The sequence below is a fragment of the Sprattus sprattus genome (genome assembly GCF_963457725.1).
Source record: "Sprattus sprattus genome assembly, chromosome: 2".
NCBI lineage: Eukaryota > Metazoa > Chordata > Actinopteri > Clupeiformes > Clupeidae > Sprattus > Sprattus sprattus.
The window spans coordinates 12,685,225-12,703,106 of NC_137921.1; the positions used below are offsets into that span (position 1 = coordinate 12,685,225).

At 49.4% G+C, this 17,882-nt stretch overlaps 1 protein-coding gene across 1 annotated transcript in view; it reads left to right on the plus strand.

Annotated features, from left to right (window-relative positions):
• Window positions 1–17,882, plus strand: part of l1cama (L1 cell adhesion molecule, paralog a) — a 43,897-nt gene that overhangs the window by 6,739 nt on the left and 19,276 nt on the right. The window contains exon 2 of the mRNA XM_080858317.1: window positions 15,327–15,811. Coding sequence (XP_080714443.1) covers window positions 15,676–15,811 — 136 coding nt within the window. The 5' untranslated portion in view covers window positions 15,327–15,675. The remainder of the gene's footprint in view (window positions 1–15,326; window positions 15,812–17,882) is intronic.

A 17,882-nucleotide genomic window follows, 5' to 3' on the forward strand; every position in this document is an offset into this window, starting at 1 on the left:
CGGGGAACAGAGGCCCTGATTAGCTCTCTGTCATTCAATCCCACTCCGTCCTCGGTCCTCCCATTCCCTCTTTCTCTCCTCTGCATTCTTTGTTTTGTTCTCTCTTCTCTCACCGTGTCCCAGTTGGCATACCTCTCTCCCTGTGGGTTAGTGGCTGGGTCTGACCACCCGTCTGCTCCATTTATGAGGCCTCTCTGAGTGAGAGGTTGGCCGGGGCCCGTTGGCACTGCAACAAGCAACAACAAACAAGCTGTGAAGTCTTATGACAAAAAGGATCCTGAGTGATGTCTCTAATGCGTGCTGTCTGTTTCTCAAATCAGCATCACGCTCACCCCCCCAGCCCCCCCCCCCCCCGTGGCTGTGTTTCCTTTTTTAAAGTGAGATGTGTGTGTCGACAGAATCTTATAAAAGTGGCAAACAGTATTCAACACATTCTGCCCTCTTCTAGTCGGACAGGAGTCTGCGAAAGAGGGAGGGCCGCTGGTGTGTACCAGTGATATGTCTGTGGTGTAATTAGTTCAAAACCTTATTTCGTGGGCTGTTTGTCATGGAAGTCGAGCGTGGGGGTCAGGTTAATGTCTTTTGGGACATGTTGACCGGGTCTGGACTCACTCTGCTGTCCCATGCTCTTTGCTCCAGAATGATTAGCAGAGACCATCTTCTCATCATAATTGAGTTTGAGGCTGATTTAATGTGGGGGTGCACTTACTGTCCCATCTGCGCTTTTACCTCTGCATGTGTGTGTGTGTGTGCATGTGTGTGCATGTACGTCTGTGTGTGCGTGTGCGTGTGTGTGTGTGTGTGTGTGCGTATGTGCGTGTGTGTATGTGTGTGTGGGAGCGCTCCGCTCTGAGGATTGTCCATGAGCAGCCCTTGTGTGTATATAGCGTGTCTGAAAAGCGTCACCCACAGTCATCCAAAGCCTTCGTCTGTGTCTCATCAGCTGGTACAGTCGCCGCAGGGAAAGGTCAGTGAAGACTCTTTCTCTCTATCCCTCTCTCTTTCTCTCACTCTTCCACTCTTCCATCTTTAGTTTTTCCCTCGCTCCCTCCCTCCGCCCTTCGTCCTCATCCCTGTGTGTGCTCTGAGAAGAATCAGGCAGGAATCAGGGCCAACTACCCCTGTCATCTCGCATAAGCACACAGAAGAGGAGAGAAAGGGAGAAGTGAGATGGGGACCGCTGGACACAGCTGTGCTGCCTTCAGGAGGTCAGACCCAGAAAGAGCAGAGCATGGAGATGAGGACAAGGAGGAGAAGAGAGAGAGAGAGAGAGAGAGAGGAGGAAGAATAGGAGGAAAACAGAAAAAAAGACTAGATAGAGATATGGTAGATTAGCCTGAAGAATAAAGAAATGATCACAGAAATGCTAAAGGAGGGTGCCTGAAATATCCCGCCTGTACACTTGCAGCAGGGCTGGGGCTGAATGTAGGACAAGGGCAAACGGATTGAATTGTTGTCTGTCACAGTGGCTCAGACCTGCCCATTGACTTGCTCTCATGCTGGGAAATATTCACTTTAGTAAGACATGACTGAATTTCAACCTCTCTCCCTCTCCCTGCCCCCCCCCCCCCCGACCTCCCCTCCATCTGATTCTGCTGTCCTTGATCTTCACAACAGTGATGCCTAGAGTCGTGGACAGGGATTTGAAAGAGTCTTAGCGTTACTGCGCATCGCAGATAACGCTCCGCCTTTGATGGGTCAGAGAGGCTGTCTGCTCATAGGCCGACCCACGGGGATTCAAATGGAATTCCTCTGTGTTGTCTGTTTGTAATGATTGGATTTTGCCACAGACTCCAATGAAAAATTCCTCTGCGTTGCGTTGTCTGTTCGGAACCGATTGGGTTTATTGAGAAATATAAACCAAATATTTATGGGGCAAAAAGCAGAGACAGCCGAAAGCAGACATGACAGACTGTTGCAACACACACCAACAACATTCACTCCCAGAGGCTGCAGGCACTCAGTTTGGATTTACTGACTGACTGGCTGAATGTGTTTTATGTGGGGAAAGACCGATTGAGCTGCATTAAGTTAATTGCATGAGAGGTGGGAGAGTGCAAGATGTTATGTTTCAAATTCACACTCACCGAAATAAATCTGTGGATGTGTTGAGAACAAGCCAATTGAACATCTCCTAATGAGAATGTGTGTGGCTGGCAGGGTGATGGAGTGTTCTATCATTTATTTCTCTCCACAGGTGGGAATGGTAATCAGGGGGAAGGCTGATGTGAACAGCATGAAACCTTGATGCCACGAGAGAGAAGGAGAGAGAGCGAGAGAGAGAGAGAGAGAGAGAGGGAGAGAAAAAAGACCTGGCTGTGGAGGTTGAGAACAGAGCAATTGAATACAGCCCAAGGCTTTTTAAGAAGATGGAGTCCTTCAGGTGGTTGTGGGGGTACACATTGATGGTTGATTGTGATTTCGGAATTGAAATAATAGACAGTGGAACAGACGTGAGAGATAAAGGATATTTGGAGGGGATAGGCCAGCAACAGGTGGGTAACTGAGTGAGCGAGTGAGTCAGTGAGTGTGAGTGAGTGAGCGTGAGTGAGTGTGTCAGTGAGTGAGCGAGTGATTCCCAAGTGGGGGATGGGGGAAGGGAGAAATGTATAGCTGTGTGAGGCTTGACTCAAGGGGTTGTCATGGTGACTGGGGTGGAAGAGAGAGAGAGAGGCAGGCTAGCATTGACATCTTCACAAACACTATTGTGCTAGGTGTGATGCACTTTTGGCGTTTACACACTCATACACACTAATTTACACACAAACAACACAACGTGAGACCACTGACTGAACACAAGATGACTCACACAAGCCAACACACATGAGTGAAGCACATCCTTCCAACCAGCTTAATGGACCCCGTGACACTCTCCATCCTGCAGCTTAGTCTGTCTGTGTGGGTTCCACTGGACCTCGGAACACAAAACCGCGGTACATATGACTCGGCCCCGCTCTTTGTCCACTTTAAGTCCATTTGAATGGCAGGCAAATCTCCTCAACCGATTTCACTTGTCACTCTGTCGCTCATGCTCATATGATCCACTCACATGGATGACTGGAGTGATTGTGGGTCTCCCGTCAATATGTGCGTGTGTGTATTTGTGTGTTTGTATGCCTAGCTTGGATGACTGTGTATGTGTGTGTGTGTGTGTGTGTGTGTGTGTGTGTGTGTGTGTGTGTATTTGTGTGTGAGTGGCTAGCTTGGATGACTGTGTATGTGTGTGTGTGTGTGTGTGTGTGTGTGTGTGTGTGTGTGTCTGATTTGTGTGTGATTGGCTAGCTTGGATGACTGTGTATGTGTGTGTGTATGTGTGTGTGTGTGTGTGCCTAGCTTGTGTGTGTGTGTATTTGTGTGTGAGTTATGGTAAAGGCTGAGCTAGCTGAGCTGTTGGCCTCGCCCCTTACATAAAGCCTCTGAGCTCCGGCTCAATAAAGGCTCCTGCCTCCTACTCCAGACCTGCCCTCGTGAAGATGGCCGCCTCCGCCGCTGCCGCTCCACTCGTCCCTCCTCTTCTCGCTTAGTTTTTTTTTTCTTCCTCCACTTGTTCTTCTCCCTCACCGTTCCCACGAGGTGCTCCATTCGATTACATCAGGAGCACTCAGGAAATAAGTGCTGCTTGTGCAACTTTTAACAAAGCTAATGGAGCCCGGGGAGAAGTAGTCTCCTGACCTGGTTAATGAAGATCTGACGATAGGAAGCGTGCAGGAAATTAGCAGCTATTAAAGTAAACCTGCCTCTTTCCTGTATTTGGGGAAGATTTCAGTGCTCAGTGATATATTATCTCTCTCCCTTTATCGTTTCGCTCTCTCTCTCTCTTCCTGTCTCTGTTCCCCCTGCCTCTTAGATTGAGATTCTTTTTCAAAGACTCTCTGTTATTCCTCTGTCAGCAAGGAAGATATATATATATATTTTCCATCAGTGACACTGAATGTCTCGATGTTTTTCCAGCACACACCACTGCAGTCTCTCCCTCCTCTTCTCATGTGTATGAACGCATGCAGATATTGGGGATAATGAATGACTGATGTGGCCTTTGTTGGGGCATAGCCCACGGATGCTAATAGCAGCGGTTTAGCCTATGAGGACATGTTTCCCACAGCTAGAGCAGGTCCCCGGGGGCCCTCCATGCAAATGCCGGGGAATGCTAAACCAGGGCTGACCTTGTCCTGTCAATGCGTCTCATTTCCATGTGGGAGGAGAGAATTGGCAGGGATTAGGTGCAACCTGGGAAGTGCTTGTAAATATTTTCGTTCCACGTTGGCGGGTGGCATTGGACCGAGGCCAACGACTAGACAATGGGTCTTTTTCAGAACCCGGGAAGAAGTGAATCAAGCAAACAATGAAGCCTCAAAGGTAATCAAACCTTGAATGTTTGAACGTGGCGAGAGAGAGCTTGTGAATTGGATGATGTCGGAGTCCCTGTGCTTGGGGTTGGGTGAGGCGTGGTGGTGTGTGTGTGTGTGTGTGTGTGGGGGGGGGGGCTGCATGCATTTGCACAGGTCCTTTTAGGATGAGCTCAGCCAGGCGTGGAGGACCTGTTAGATGGAGCAGGCAGGGCAGGTCTTTTGGGTGACATCCGTCAATGAGGCCCCCTGGAGGCCGTGGTCTCAGTCAGCGGCTCCCCAAGGGGCTACTGACCTGCCCCTACATGTCACACGACACCGTAGCAGCTGTGACAGTGACTGTGTGTGAGTGTGTGTGTGTGTGTGTATGCATATCTGAGAGTGATTGTAATTGTGTGTATGAGTGTGTGTGTGTGTATATGCATATGTGATTACGTGTGTGTGTGTGTGTGTGTGTGTTCTCTGTAACCACAGCCCCCACTTATCACCCTTAGGCCCCAGGGGAGCACTCTCACCCCCCCAGCACGCGCCGCCTCCACACAGCCACACATCTGGGAGTAAGGGCGCGGCTTTTGTCATGAAGGCCCTTCAGGTGCCGGGCTGTGCTTGTTCTCCTCCTACGCTGCACTGTGCCGCTCCACGCTCCTCTTTGTCCTCCACCTCCCTGTTGTGATGATGATGATGTGTGTGCTGTTCCTCATTCCTAGCACGCTCCAGCTGAAACTTCGTGTGGTCGTGTTAACGTTATTTTTGGTAACGGCGATCTCTATAGCTGTATTATTATTTTTTGTGCCCTGTTGTTCTGCCCTGCCTCTCCAGTTTATTTAGGTTGAATCATTCAGGTTTCACAGTCAAACGCTCGCTGAACGTCTGCAGGCTTCACACTTACGGGCGGTGCTTGTCCTAGTTCAGTTCTCTGCGGCTGGTTTGTGTTCAGCAGCACTTAGGGTGCTCTGCTGTGTCTTGCCCTCAGTCCAACTCCTTCCATGTCTGCGTTAAGCTGGACTCCCTCGACTACACGAAAGTGGATATGGTGAGATGTTCCTGGCTAGAGGTGACTGCCACTTGCTCTCTCTTTCTCTCTCGCCCTCTCTCTCTCCCCCCTCTCTCTATCTTTCTCTCTCTCTCCATGTCCCTCTCTCCCTCCCTGTTCTTCTGGATGCCCTCACCTGTCTCATCCCACAAATCCCTTGCTGCTTTGACAGCCAGCTCCACCAAGGACCCATAGCACAGCAACAGGAGTTGACAGAGGGGGGAATTGCTTGCTTGTCTTTCAGAAAGGAGGCAGCGCTTGGGGAGCCCACACGAGCCACTGAGGAGAGAGAGAGAGAGAGAGAGAGAGAGAGACAGAAAGAAAGAGAGAGAGAGGCAGAGAGAGAGGGAGAGAGAGAGGGAGGGAGGGAGAGAGAGAGGTAGAGAGAGAGAGGTAGAGAGAGAGAGAGGTAGAGAGAAAGAGAGAGAGAGAGGTAGAGGGGAGGGAGAGAGAGAGAGAGAGGCAGAGGGGAAAGGAAAGCAGGGTGAAGGTCAGAGTCGCTGTCTGAAGACAAACAAGAGATGGAGGCTGCATGCGTTGGGGTGGAAAGAAGTGTACCGGCGAGATAAAGGGACTGAGGGAGTGGAGGGGGGGTGGGGGGAGAGAGAAGGTCACTGGTAATGGCTTTTCCGCCTAATTTCATAATGTTATGATGGCCGCTATTTGCTGGAGCTAATAATGGTTTGGGGCCATTCTTAATCACTCTTTGTGTGTGTGTGTGCGTGTGTGTGTGTGTGTGTGTGTGTGTGTGTGTGTGTGTGTGTGAGTGTGTGTGTGTGTGTGTGTGTGTGTGTATGTGTGTGTGTGTGTGTGTGTGTGTGAGTGTGTGAATGTGTGAGTGTGTGTGTGTGTTATTATGCTTGTGTTTGTTTGTTTTTTAAACCCACTCACTTTCAGTGGCACCCCTACCTGTTCTGTCTGGTTGTGACTCTGTGCCATTGTCAGGATGTGCGTGGTGTTAATTACATATTTACAGTCAGGCAATTCTGCTCCTTCTTCAGAGTGGCCTGTGCAGTAATTGGGCCCAGTTAGGGTGTGTTTAATGTCTGACTGGCTGATTGACCAAGTGTGCATATCGTGCGTCATCCCTCAGCACCTGGGGTGTTTCCTCTAATGAATGCGCTTGTTCTACAGGCAGGCTCTGTCACAATGACACTAACAGAGTAAATGTGACCCATTTAAATCTCTTTCTGTGTGTGTGTGTGTGTGTGTGTGTGTGTGTGTGTCTGTGTGTGTGTGTGTGCGTGCGTGTGTGTGTGTGTGTGTGTGTGTTTGTGTGTGTGTGTGTGTGTGTGTGCGCGTGTGTCTGTGTGTGCGCGTGTGCGCGTGTGCGCGTGTGTGCGCGTGTGTTTTAAAAAAGACAGAACAAGAAAGAGAGAGGGGCTGTGGACTGTGAATCTCTAGGTGTCGTATTTAATCTTTCTCTGTGTCTGGGCATGAACAAAGATTGGCACTGGGTCTCTCAGGAGGAAGGTGTTGTTGAGAGGCAGCTCTACCTTTAGCCCACATCTCAAGCGTGCCCCCCCCCCCCCCCCCCCCCGCCCTTCACTCTGCATGAACATGACGCGCTCTACATGGGAAATTCACTCGTTTGTAAACTGGGCCTGGTGTTCTTTTGCGATCAAGCTAATATTTGCAGATCAGAAAAACACACTCTTCTCAGTAAATGCACTTGTGGTCTTTAAACTTTGAACATTCCCTTTGGCAGGTGCCAGGCTAACCTAAAAGGACCCAAGCAATGTGCTGTACTTCAGACCCCATTACCGGATTCTGTTGATCAGCCGACATAAAGTCCCATTAAGGGAATATGATCCTGTGTTTATCAGCGGTGCCAGGCTGTGATGCTCACTATGCATTGTGCCTGTCTGTATTCAACCCCCATTTGGTAGACGCTATCTCTCCTTCTCTGTGTCTTCCTCTGCCAGTGTTACCATGTAATTAAATTATAACATTAGTATTACACCCAATCCCCTTTGATCTCCCTTCAACTATGTCCTTCCTTCTCCTCCTTACCCTTCTCCTTCTCTCCTCTGCTCTCTTTCCTTCCCCCCTTCATACCGTCTTTCTGTGTCTCTGTGCACCTCTCCATCTCTCCCCCATCTCTCTCTTTCTTTCTCCTCTCCTAATGAGTCCACTCCCTCGCTTTAATTATTCACCACGTCTTTTATTCCTCCATTTTTATTGTGTCTTCAGGGGAAAACATCAATAAATAAATAAGGCTCACTGTTGCTTCCTCTGCATCGCACAACTCTCAGCTTGAGTGAAGGGAAGAGGACAGGGAGACACGGTGGCAGAGGGAGGGAGAGAGGGCGCCAGGGAGATAGATAGGTGCTGAGAGAGAGAGAGAGAGAGAGCCAAGAAGAGGGAGAAGGAGAGCATGGTAAAGAAAGAGAGGGAATAGAGGAGAGAGAGAGATGCTGAGAGAGAGAGAGAGCCAAGAAGAGGGAGAAGGAGAGCATGGTAAAGAAAGAGAGGGAATAGAGGAGAGAGAGAGATGCTGAGAGAGAGTGAGAGCCAAGAAGAGGGAGAAGGAGAGCATGGTAAAGAAAGAGAGGGAATAAAGGAGAGAGAGAAAGTGACAGCAAGAGAGCAATATATATAGCGGAGAAGCAATATTCCTGTCCTCCTCTTGACTTTGAAAGGAGGTAATAGATAATCGTGTACTGCAAATGGAAAGAACATAAAATACAATTTTATCTGTGTGTGGTGTTTGTGTGTGTGTATGTGGTGTGTGTGTGTGGTGTGTGAATGTGTGTTTGTGCGTGTGTGTGTGTGTGTATGTGTGTGTGTGTGTGTGTGTGTCTACATGTGTCCCTGGCAGCAAGCATGACTGTGTATGTGTGTGTATTTGTTAACGGGCTGCATGTCAGTGTCCATGTGTATGAATAACTGAATTTGTATGTGTGGGGGTTGGGGGGATACTGTGGAGACCCTGTTGTCATGGCAACGTGGATGGAGAGAGTAGGCGGTAGCCCCCACTGACAACCTTTATTTTCTACAGTTTTTTGTCACTCAGATATTAACCCTTAACCCTGGAAGAGAAGGAGGCTTTGGGCAAGCTTTCAGAAAATGAAAGAGGGGGTGTGGGGGGGGGAAGAAAGAATGAAACCTGTGCACACATTCTATTCACAACCTATAGAAAAGGGTGTGGCCTGACAAATATTGCAACAAGCATTTGTTGATCTTCAAACCCCCAGCCCGCGATGGAAATGTTTTCCAATCCTGAATTGAATGGTAAACGCCAGAATACTCTTTATGACCATGAGCTGATCATGAATAGACACAGCACATAATCAAACAAAAGAATCATTCGCCTCTTCTGTCTTCTCTTTCACCTCGACGGTGTTCAGCTGTCACAGCAATCCTCAGGTGGCTGAGCGCACAGCCCCACTTTATTCTCCTCGCAGGAGTGGCGGCGCGGCGCTCGTCACACATCAGTGAGCACGCCGAGAGGAAGGCAGAAAGCAGACGAGCGGAGCCCTGGGATGCATCCTGCCTAATGTCAGGCCAAAAACTGCAGAAATATTTTGCCTCTTGGCAGTAACGTGTGGCGTAGCCTTCAGCGTGTATTTTATGAAGTGCGATGGAGCCAGATAGAGAGAAATGCAGAGGAAGAGGTATGAGAGATGAAGGAGAGAGGTAGAGGAAGAAATGTGAGAGATGAACGAGAGAGGTAGAGGAAGAGATATGAACGAGAGAGGTAGGGGAAGAGATATGAGAGATGAACGAGAGAGGTAGAGGAAGAGGTATGAGAGATGAACGAGAGAGGTAGGGGAAGAGGAATGAGAGATGAACGAGAGAGGTAGAGGAAGAGATATGAGAGATGAAGGAGAGAGGTAGAGGAAGAGGTATGAGAGATGAACGACAGAGGTAGAGGAAGAGATATGAGAGATGAAGGAGAGAGGTAGAGGAAGAGGTATGAGAGATGAACGACAGAGGTAGAGGAAGAAATGTGAGAGATGAACGAGAGAGGTAGAGGAAGAGATATGAGAGATGAAGGAGAGAGGTAGAGGATGATAGATGAACAAGAGAGGCAGAGGAAGAGATATGAGAGATGAACGAGAGAGGTAAAGGAAATCCTCTAAGAGAAGTGAGAGCTACTGGAGGGGGATAGGGAGTCAAAGAGAACAAAACGAATTATTGATTATAAAGAGGGTTGAGAGGATTTGCTTCTAGTCCCGGCTGAGTTTGGAGTCTCGCTTTTAACTCCAAGATAGATGCTGCTGCTGTGGTCTCGCTTTTACTTGAGCATGAAAACATGAACACACACACACACACACACACACACACACACACACACACACACACACACACACACTCACTCAAAAACCATGCAAGCATTCACAAATTCACAACAACAACCATGCATAATCTGCTTTCAACTGAATATCGACTCCTCAGACTCCGTAATTGGTACCTTGCCTTTTAAACAACACAACGTAATGGGATTAGTTAAACGGTTATGGAGCTCATGCCAGTGGTCGGTGAACCTCCAAACGCACTCAGTGTGTCGCTTTACAGGATCTCTCTCTCTCTTTCTCTCTCTTTCACTCTCTGTACCCATAACAAACTTAACTCTGGAGTTATCTCACGGCAACAGGCTCGTGCATCAGACATGAGCACAGACAGGAAGACAGACAGACTGACAGATAAGCAGTTAGAAAGATTGGCTTGACAGACAGGCAAAGGTACAGCAGGCAATAACAATAACCAGGTCCTGGCATCAAACCAAATCTATGGGTGAGCGTCGGAATATGAATTATGAATTTGGGTGAATTCAGGGCAAATTGTACTGACAGGGGTGGGGGGAAGGCTATAAATAATTCACCTAGTAGGGGGTCGGTGAATTACAAGCCCCCCACCGACACCCCTCCCACGTCTTCTCCCCTGGTCCCCTCCCTCTCTGCACTCCTCTTTTCTCCATTACCCTACAGCCATCCTCCCTTTCTTCCCCCTTGCCCTCCACAAATGAGGGTTGCACCTCGACATCCATGTTCTCTCTCTCTTTCTCTTTCTCATAATCCTCCTCTTGACTCTCAATCCCGCTCTATTTTTCTCGGTCCCCCTCTCTTTTTCTCTCGCTCATGCTGTCTGTCTCTCTCGCTCCTATGATTTTCCAGACAGACTGACCCTCGGGGGGGGGGGGGGGGGGGTCTTGAGGGGCTGAGAGGGTGTGTATTCATTTACCCCCCCACCCCCCCTTTTCTTGCGACCCATCCCCTCCAGCACTCTTCCACACAGTCGGGGGCGGTAAATATTTAAAAGGGTGGCAAGACAGGTCACCGGGCCTACATACGTACGCACTGTACTAAACACACACACACTCACACACAAACGCACACACTTACACAAACAAACACACACACCCTCACGTATTCAAGATCACTTTCTACCTCAGTTTCCTTGTTTTATCATCAAGGGACCAGACATACAGACAGCATCAGGGGGAGCCCCGTAACATAATTTAACCACAGCCACCATCAGCATCTGTCCCATCAAGGCAAAACATTAACATTGATGCAAACCATACATTCCAGGGCGGTTGATGTCATTATGAAAGTCGTTACTGAAGATCTGGAGGCAGAATTAGCCCAGCCAGCCCCCTCTCCTGTTGACTCGCCCCTCCCCCCTCTCCCCTCTCTTGACTTTGATGAGGGGCTGTTCAAACGCATCTCCGATACGCTGGCAAATCCCATGGCGGCATCGGGAGTGCTACAATTTGCTCCCACTGAGTGGACCTAAATGCTAATTTAGCATTCTCTTCAAGGGGGGGATGGGTTTGCCACTCGCCAGCCTGTTGGATGAGACCCTTGAAGTATTTTAAAGACATGCTCTGAATTTAAACACAATTTTTTAGTTTTGTTTGTTTTCCACTTCATTTAACCCCAGGGCTCTTGACTATAAATATTTTGTCTGTTGATATCGATAGTGTTTTTATTCTTAATTGTGTTTCTTTGATGGTGATCACGCACTGCAGTTGCACAAACCATACCAGATTAAAATGATGACACTGCAAAGAGAAAAAAAAGTGGACAGTGGACTCTTGCTCCGCTGTTTTTTTCTCTCTCTTTTTGCCAGCAGTGTCTTTTTTTAGTCTGTTTGGTTTGGCTGGAGCGGTTTGTTTGTCCATATTGTCTGTTTGTGGCCCTAGTGTTTGTAGCCCTAGCGCTAGCAGATGTGGCCTTGGGCCAGCGGGGGCCTGTGAGTGTGAGGGCCACAGTGAGGAGCCCTGCGGGGACTCACAGCTGCTCTTACCACCACCACCACCGCCGCCACCACTACCACCACCACCACCGCCGCCACCACTACCACCGCTGCCGCCGCTGTTTGGCCTCTGGCCTTGGGGGAAATGAGGCAGGTAACAGGCTTTAGATGCTATCAGCCAGCAGCTGCACGTTGCGAGTTGTCAGCCTCAGTCCTGGTCATTGTGTCCTCCCGCCCCCCTCCCAACACACACACGCTCACACACTCCAGTGATAATAGACAGACACGCTTAAGCCCCATTGCAGATGCGTTTGCGCTTCATCGTTTGTGTGGGTCACGGCCCTTATCAGCATGTTTGGGTGCTGCTGTTTGCCTCAGGGCGTGGGATCTCATTACACAGAAACCTGACGACCACTCCTCTCCCCCAGCTTCTCTTCACCTGCCTCCGTCCATCCCTCTCCTCTCTGTACCTCCCTCCATCCACCCCTCTCTTCTCTTCACCTCCCTCCATCCATCCCTCTCTTTTCTTCACCTCCCTCTGTCCATCCCTTGCTTTTCTGTACCTCCCTCCATCCATCCATCTTTTCTCTTCACCTCCCTCCATCATCCCTCTCTTCTCTTCACCTCCCTCCCTCCATCCCCCTCTTTCCTCACCACCCTGCTTCATCCCTTTCTTCTCTTCACCTCCCTCCATCCACCCCTCTTTTCTCTTCACCTCCCTCCATCCATCCCTCTCTTTTCCTCACCTCCCTCCTTCATCCCTTTCTTTTCCTCACCTCCCTCCATCCATCCCTCTCTTTTCCTCACCTCCCTCCATCCATCCCTCTCTTTTCCTCACCTCCCTCCTTCATCCCTTTCTTCTCTTCACCTCCCTCAGTCCATCCCTCTCTTCTCTTCCCTTTAATTTTCCCTCCTATTATTCTGTTCTCTTTCGCTGACTCCTGCCTGCTCCTCCTCTATACAGAACATGTCACGCTTCGTTGGCTAGCACAGACAGGCACACAAGAATACAAGAACACACACACACACACGCACGCGCACACTCACAAACACACACACACACACACACACACATGCTCACGCCGTTCGGGGCCTCTGTTTGATCAGGCGTGGCTCCAGGAACATTGGATTGGCAGCGTGACTTGTCCCTGAGAGGGAGTGGCGCGTACACACACACACACACACACACACACACACACATGCTCGCACTCTTAGGGGTGTTAATCCAGTCCCGCTCAGCGCCTCCACAGTCCCATTAGAGCAGCGCTGATGGGAGGCTCCCTTATCGCGTTCTGTCTGTTTTTTCCCTCTTGCTCTGCGCCTCAGCAAATACTGCGGATGAGCCTGGCGCTACCATTCATCCTCTCTTAATGGCATCTGCTAAAGGCCAGCAGAGACTCAGCCGGCCCGTAATTGGCCACTGACACCCCCCTGCGAGCAATCCTCTGATCAGCCTGTACCAATATCCCCAAGCCAGCACCCACATAGGGAGAGAGGGGAAGAGAGGGGGAGAGAGGGGAAGAGAGAGAGAGAGGGGAAGAGAGAGGGGGGAAGAGAGGGGAAGAGAGAGGGGGGAAGGGGAGGGAGGGGGGGGTGCTGGTGGAGGGAGAGGTGAACATTGATTGGGAAAGCAGTGCTGTGATTTAGAGGAGGGGGGTGGATTACTGTCTCAGCTGTCACCTTCCATCACCCCCACCCTCCTCCACCCATCCCAATACTGCCCCCCCCCCTCTCTCTTCTCTCCCTCTCTTCACCTCTCTTCATCCTATTCGGCGCCTATCCGCTAATTCCTCTCATCTCTGTCGTTCAGCACTCGCTGTTGAGGGTATTGAGCTGGAAGAGGAGGTGACTTGGTTTAATGACCTGACTAATCCATTGAAGATATAGAGTGACTACACACCCGCCTCACTATACTGTGGCTTTAACGGAATGACAAGGTGAAGGCACGTGGTGCAAATGGAGAACCACGTCCATTTTGAATCTGCACACTTTATTTAACAAGACTTAAAAAGGAAATCCTTAGATCTGACAGACCTTGGAGATGGTAGTGTGTATAGTTCAGTGATAACAAAGCAGTGTTATTCATAGTCCACTGTATCACATCTCCTGACATTGCACTATAATATAATGCGCTTCTGGTTGCAGTTTGCAGTCACACCCTCAATGAATGTTACATGAATTGTGGCCTTTAAAAAATAATGCAATGCCATACATTAAATGATTCTTGTGACATTCATTGATGGCGTGACCTCAGGTCATGTGGTCAGTGGGTGTTGTACTTTTGAGTCGGTGACTCATATTTTATTACATCTTTGTTGACCGTGAATGTCAATACCACTGTGAATCAATACTTTGAGATTTTTTTTTGTTTGCAATAATTTCACAGCATACAGTCACTTCGTAGAGTAAGGTTCCACCTTTGAGACCCAGTCCACTTGCAATCATCTCTTGCTGGTCCAGTATTGGCAGAACAGACAGTGGTTTATCTATGAGCTGTCAATAAAACCAACCCACGGCAGAGAAGAATGATCTCTTTTTTCCCCTCCTCCTCCTCCTCTCTGTCATTCCATTTCTCACTCCATAACTCATCTATGTACACCTCCCCTCACCCTTCTGTCTCTCCCCAAGGTCACACACCACCGTGGGCTTGGCACTGCCATGTTACAGTGGTGCCATGCCCAGGCTGTCCAGGCCTGGCAGCTGCTTTAAAACATGCTGTAGCCGGGCCAAAAACTCTCTCTGTCTAATTTCCCACTCCCGGTTAACATGCCTCGCGCTCATAGACTGATTCCCATCACCAAGCAGTCCACTGGGGGATTTCTTTAGTGTCTTTTTCATGCCTTCTGTAATGATGAAGCGGCACGATGAGTTAAGCGAACATTTGCTCTTGTGATGACGCTAATGAATTGATGCTGTCTTGCCGGTGCCTTTTGTGTGTGCGGGGGACCAGGAGGTGCAGATGGGCAGCGCCAACGTTCCTGGAGAGTGGCCCTCACCCCCGCCGCCTGACTGATAGCATCCCTAATAGGTTCTCGTCCTCACAGATTGAGAGAGGAAGTGTACTCCAAGGCCTTCACACACACACACACTCACACACACACACATACACACACACACACACACACATTCACAAAAACACACGCACACACACACACACACACACACACACACACACACACACACACACACACACACACACACACACACATATTCACATGCACACACGTTCATCCAAAGTTCTTGGCCAGAAACACACTGTACATGTGCCTTGGGTTTCCACGGTCTGCTAACCTTTGATGGAGCCTTCTCCTCCTCATGTGTGTGTGTGTTTTTTTCTGTTTGCCCGCTTGGATTATCTGTTCACGTCTCTGCAGTGATGGCGCTGCCGCCATCTGTGGCTCTGGTCCGCCTCTCTGCGTGGAGCCGTGTTCCTCGCCTCGCCTGTCCCTTATTTGAAAAATAAAATCAATGTCACATCAGCACAAAGTGAATAAATAAATAAAAAGTCAAGTGGGCTTTTGACATGGATGTTTCACAGTGTGTGTGTGTGTGTGTGTGTGTGTGTGTGTGTGTGTGTGTGTGTCCGTGTGTGAGAGAGACACCCCCTTGGGTCCCCCTATTGTGTGGGCTCAGTCCCCGGCTGTCTTGGTCCTGGGGCATGTGGCGCTCGGAGCCATTTATTCTGCCGTTCTGACACGCGCCGCGCCCCTCCCTCACTCCCCCACCTCTCTTTTATCTTTCAGAGAAGAGCCAGCAGGGGGGAGAGGACCTGAGAAGAGAGACGACAGAAAAAAAACAAAAAAACAAACAGAGCTGAAGAGAAAGAGAGAAACAGAGGTCGGGAAGGAGTGCCAACGGGATTACTGGAGCAAGAGGGGAGATCCCAAACGCCAGTGAGAGAACGAGAGGAAGCGAGCGAGGGAGTGAGCAAACGAGTGGAGAGAGAAAGAGAGTTCACAGAAGCCTGCTCATCACTGCATGCGTGAGTCGGTGTGGGAGCCACCGCGCGTGTGTGTGTGTGTGTGTGTAAGAGTGCGCGCGCACACGTTTAAGACTGCGAGAGCAGGTGCAAGTTTAATGGGACAGTGAGCAATGCCTACCAGCATGCCAGGACAGCCGGTTGGCAGCAGGGGGCGGTGCACACCTCTGCTGCTCCCCCTCCTCCACCTCCTCCTCCTGGCCCTCACCAGCAGACCTAGCCAGGCTGCCATCGACATTCCCCCGAACTGTAAGTACGCCGGCAAGTGTGGAGTCTCCTCCAAACGCATGAACCCCTATAGGTGTGCCCGCTCTGTGGTGATAGTGTGATGCGGTCTTAGTGTGTTAGTGTTAATGTGGTGTGATGTGGTGTGATGTGATGTGTCGATGGCATGCTGCTCTTGTCTGGATCGGCGTGAAGCCATCGATCACTCCTTAGCAAGATAGCGCTACGTCGAGAGGCAGAGAGGTGCCCTCGCTACATTCTTGGAGAGCCACAGACTCCGTCGAATTTTGAGTGTGCTTAATTGCCCCCATTGATTAGGCCATTGATCTGGTTTGGAGGGGCGGATCCGTTACAGATTGGAAGGTAACTCAATCAGCTGCTGATTTATATCCTGCATCGTTTTAGCTCTGGAATGGGTTTGCTATCAGTGTGAGGTTTTGCACGTCTGAAAATGCATTGTACACACTCACACACACACACACACACACACACACACACACACACACACACACACTGAAGGAGAAATACACATGGATGATGAAAAGCAGTAAAAACAGAATTACTGTCTACGGCAGATTAAGGTGTCAGGACGGGAGAGGTCCACTCGTAAAGGTCAAGGTGTCTTTTGACTTTCAATCAGTGACCTTTCTGCAGCCAAGGTAGCAGCACAGTCAATAAGGGCCATCTTGATTTCCTCTTGGAGAAACCAAACCGTTTCAGTCCATTTCTGTTGCCTCAGGGAAGGAATATTGGAGAGGACAAAGGAGTGCTTTGTTGTTTTATTCAAGGATGCTTGAAATTTCATTTTTTATTTGGGTGAAATGTTCATGTCTCAGAGGGCAGGATAGAGTAGTGGAATCACAGCCCGGCAGCTCCATGAACACACATGCAATCAGGCCGTTACCCATCTGGAGTCAAACAAGGGCATCTGTGACGGATGAATGGCTTAATGTATGCCCCCAAAAGGGGAACAGTGCATGGAAACTCTTTGGGTTAGTTTCAATATATTTATATATATAGGTATATTATAAATATACATACTGTATATGAATACAAATGCCATATGTTGTAAGTTTATGTTTTATATGTGTAAGTTTTATGATAACTCAAACATAAAAATTCCGACAAAGTGGATTTCTGTGTTATTGGGTTTGTGGCTCAACTCTGCTTAATGTCGCTGCAAGTGGCATGCCTTGCACGAACATTCAGACATGTTGGGGGCTGTAACTCCATCTGGATGCCTTTGACTAACGGCATTCCTCCCTTCTCCCCTGTCTCCATCCCTGTACCGCCAGACCAAATACCCGACTGTAAGTATTCCGCTTTGCTTGTTTGTTTATGTATAGTTCTGTCTAATTCCATTAGTGACAGACAATTCTATAGCGCCGGCATCCCAGCAGAGCCAACAGATGCATCTCAGTGAATAAGTTTCATTGTGTTTGCAAATGGAGGTGAATATTTTGTCGGGTCTCCCTTGGCGAGATACCAACAGGAAAGTGTAGAGTGGCGTGTTTCTGAACGGCAGTAGGAATGACAAATCGAAAAGAGAGGCGACTTAAGGATCAGTGGGACTGCTCCTATTCCAGTGGCGGAGAATAGCCTGCAGCAGGAAAATAAATGTGATCAGCTGAGAGGACTGCCTTATTATCTCCATCACTGGGGATACTCATATTAAAGTGCCCCCACCCTTACATCTCTCTGTCTCTCTCTCTGTCTCCCTCTCTCCCTCTCTCTATCTTTCTCCCTCTAGCTCTATCTATCTGCTTTCTGTCCTCCTGCCCCTGCCCCTGACCCCTTGCACCCTCCCTCCCTCTGTCCATTCCTCTGTTCCTCCTCCTTTCTTCCTCCCTCTGTCCATCCCTCTGTTCCTCCTCCTTCTCCCTCCCTCCGTCCATCTCTCTGTTTCTCCCTCTCCCTCCATCCATCTCTCTGTTTCTCCCTCTCCCTCCCTCCCTCCATCCCTGTGTTACTCCATCTCTCTCCCTCCATCCATCCCTCTGTTACTCCTTCTCTCTCCCTCCATCCATCCCTCTGTTACTCCTTCTCTCTCCCTCCCTCCATCCCTCTGTTACTCCATCTCTCTCCCTCCATCCAT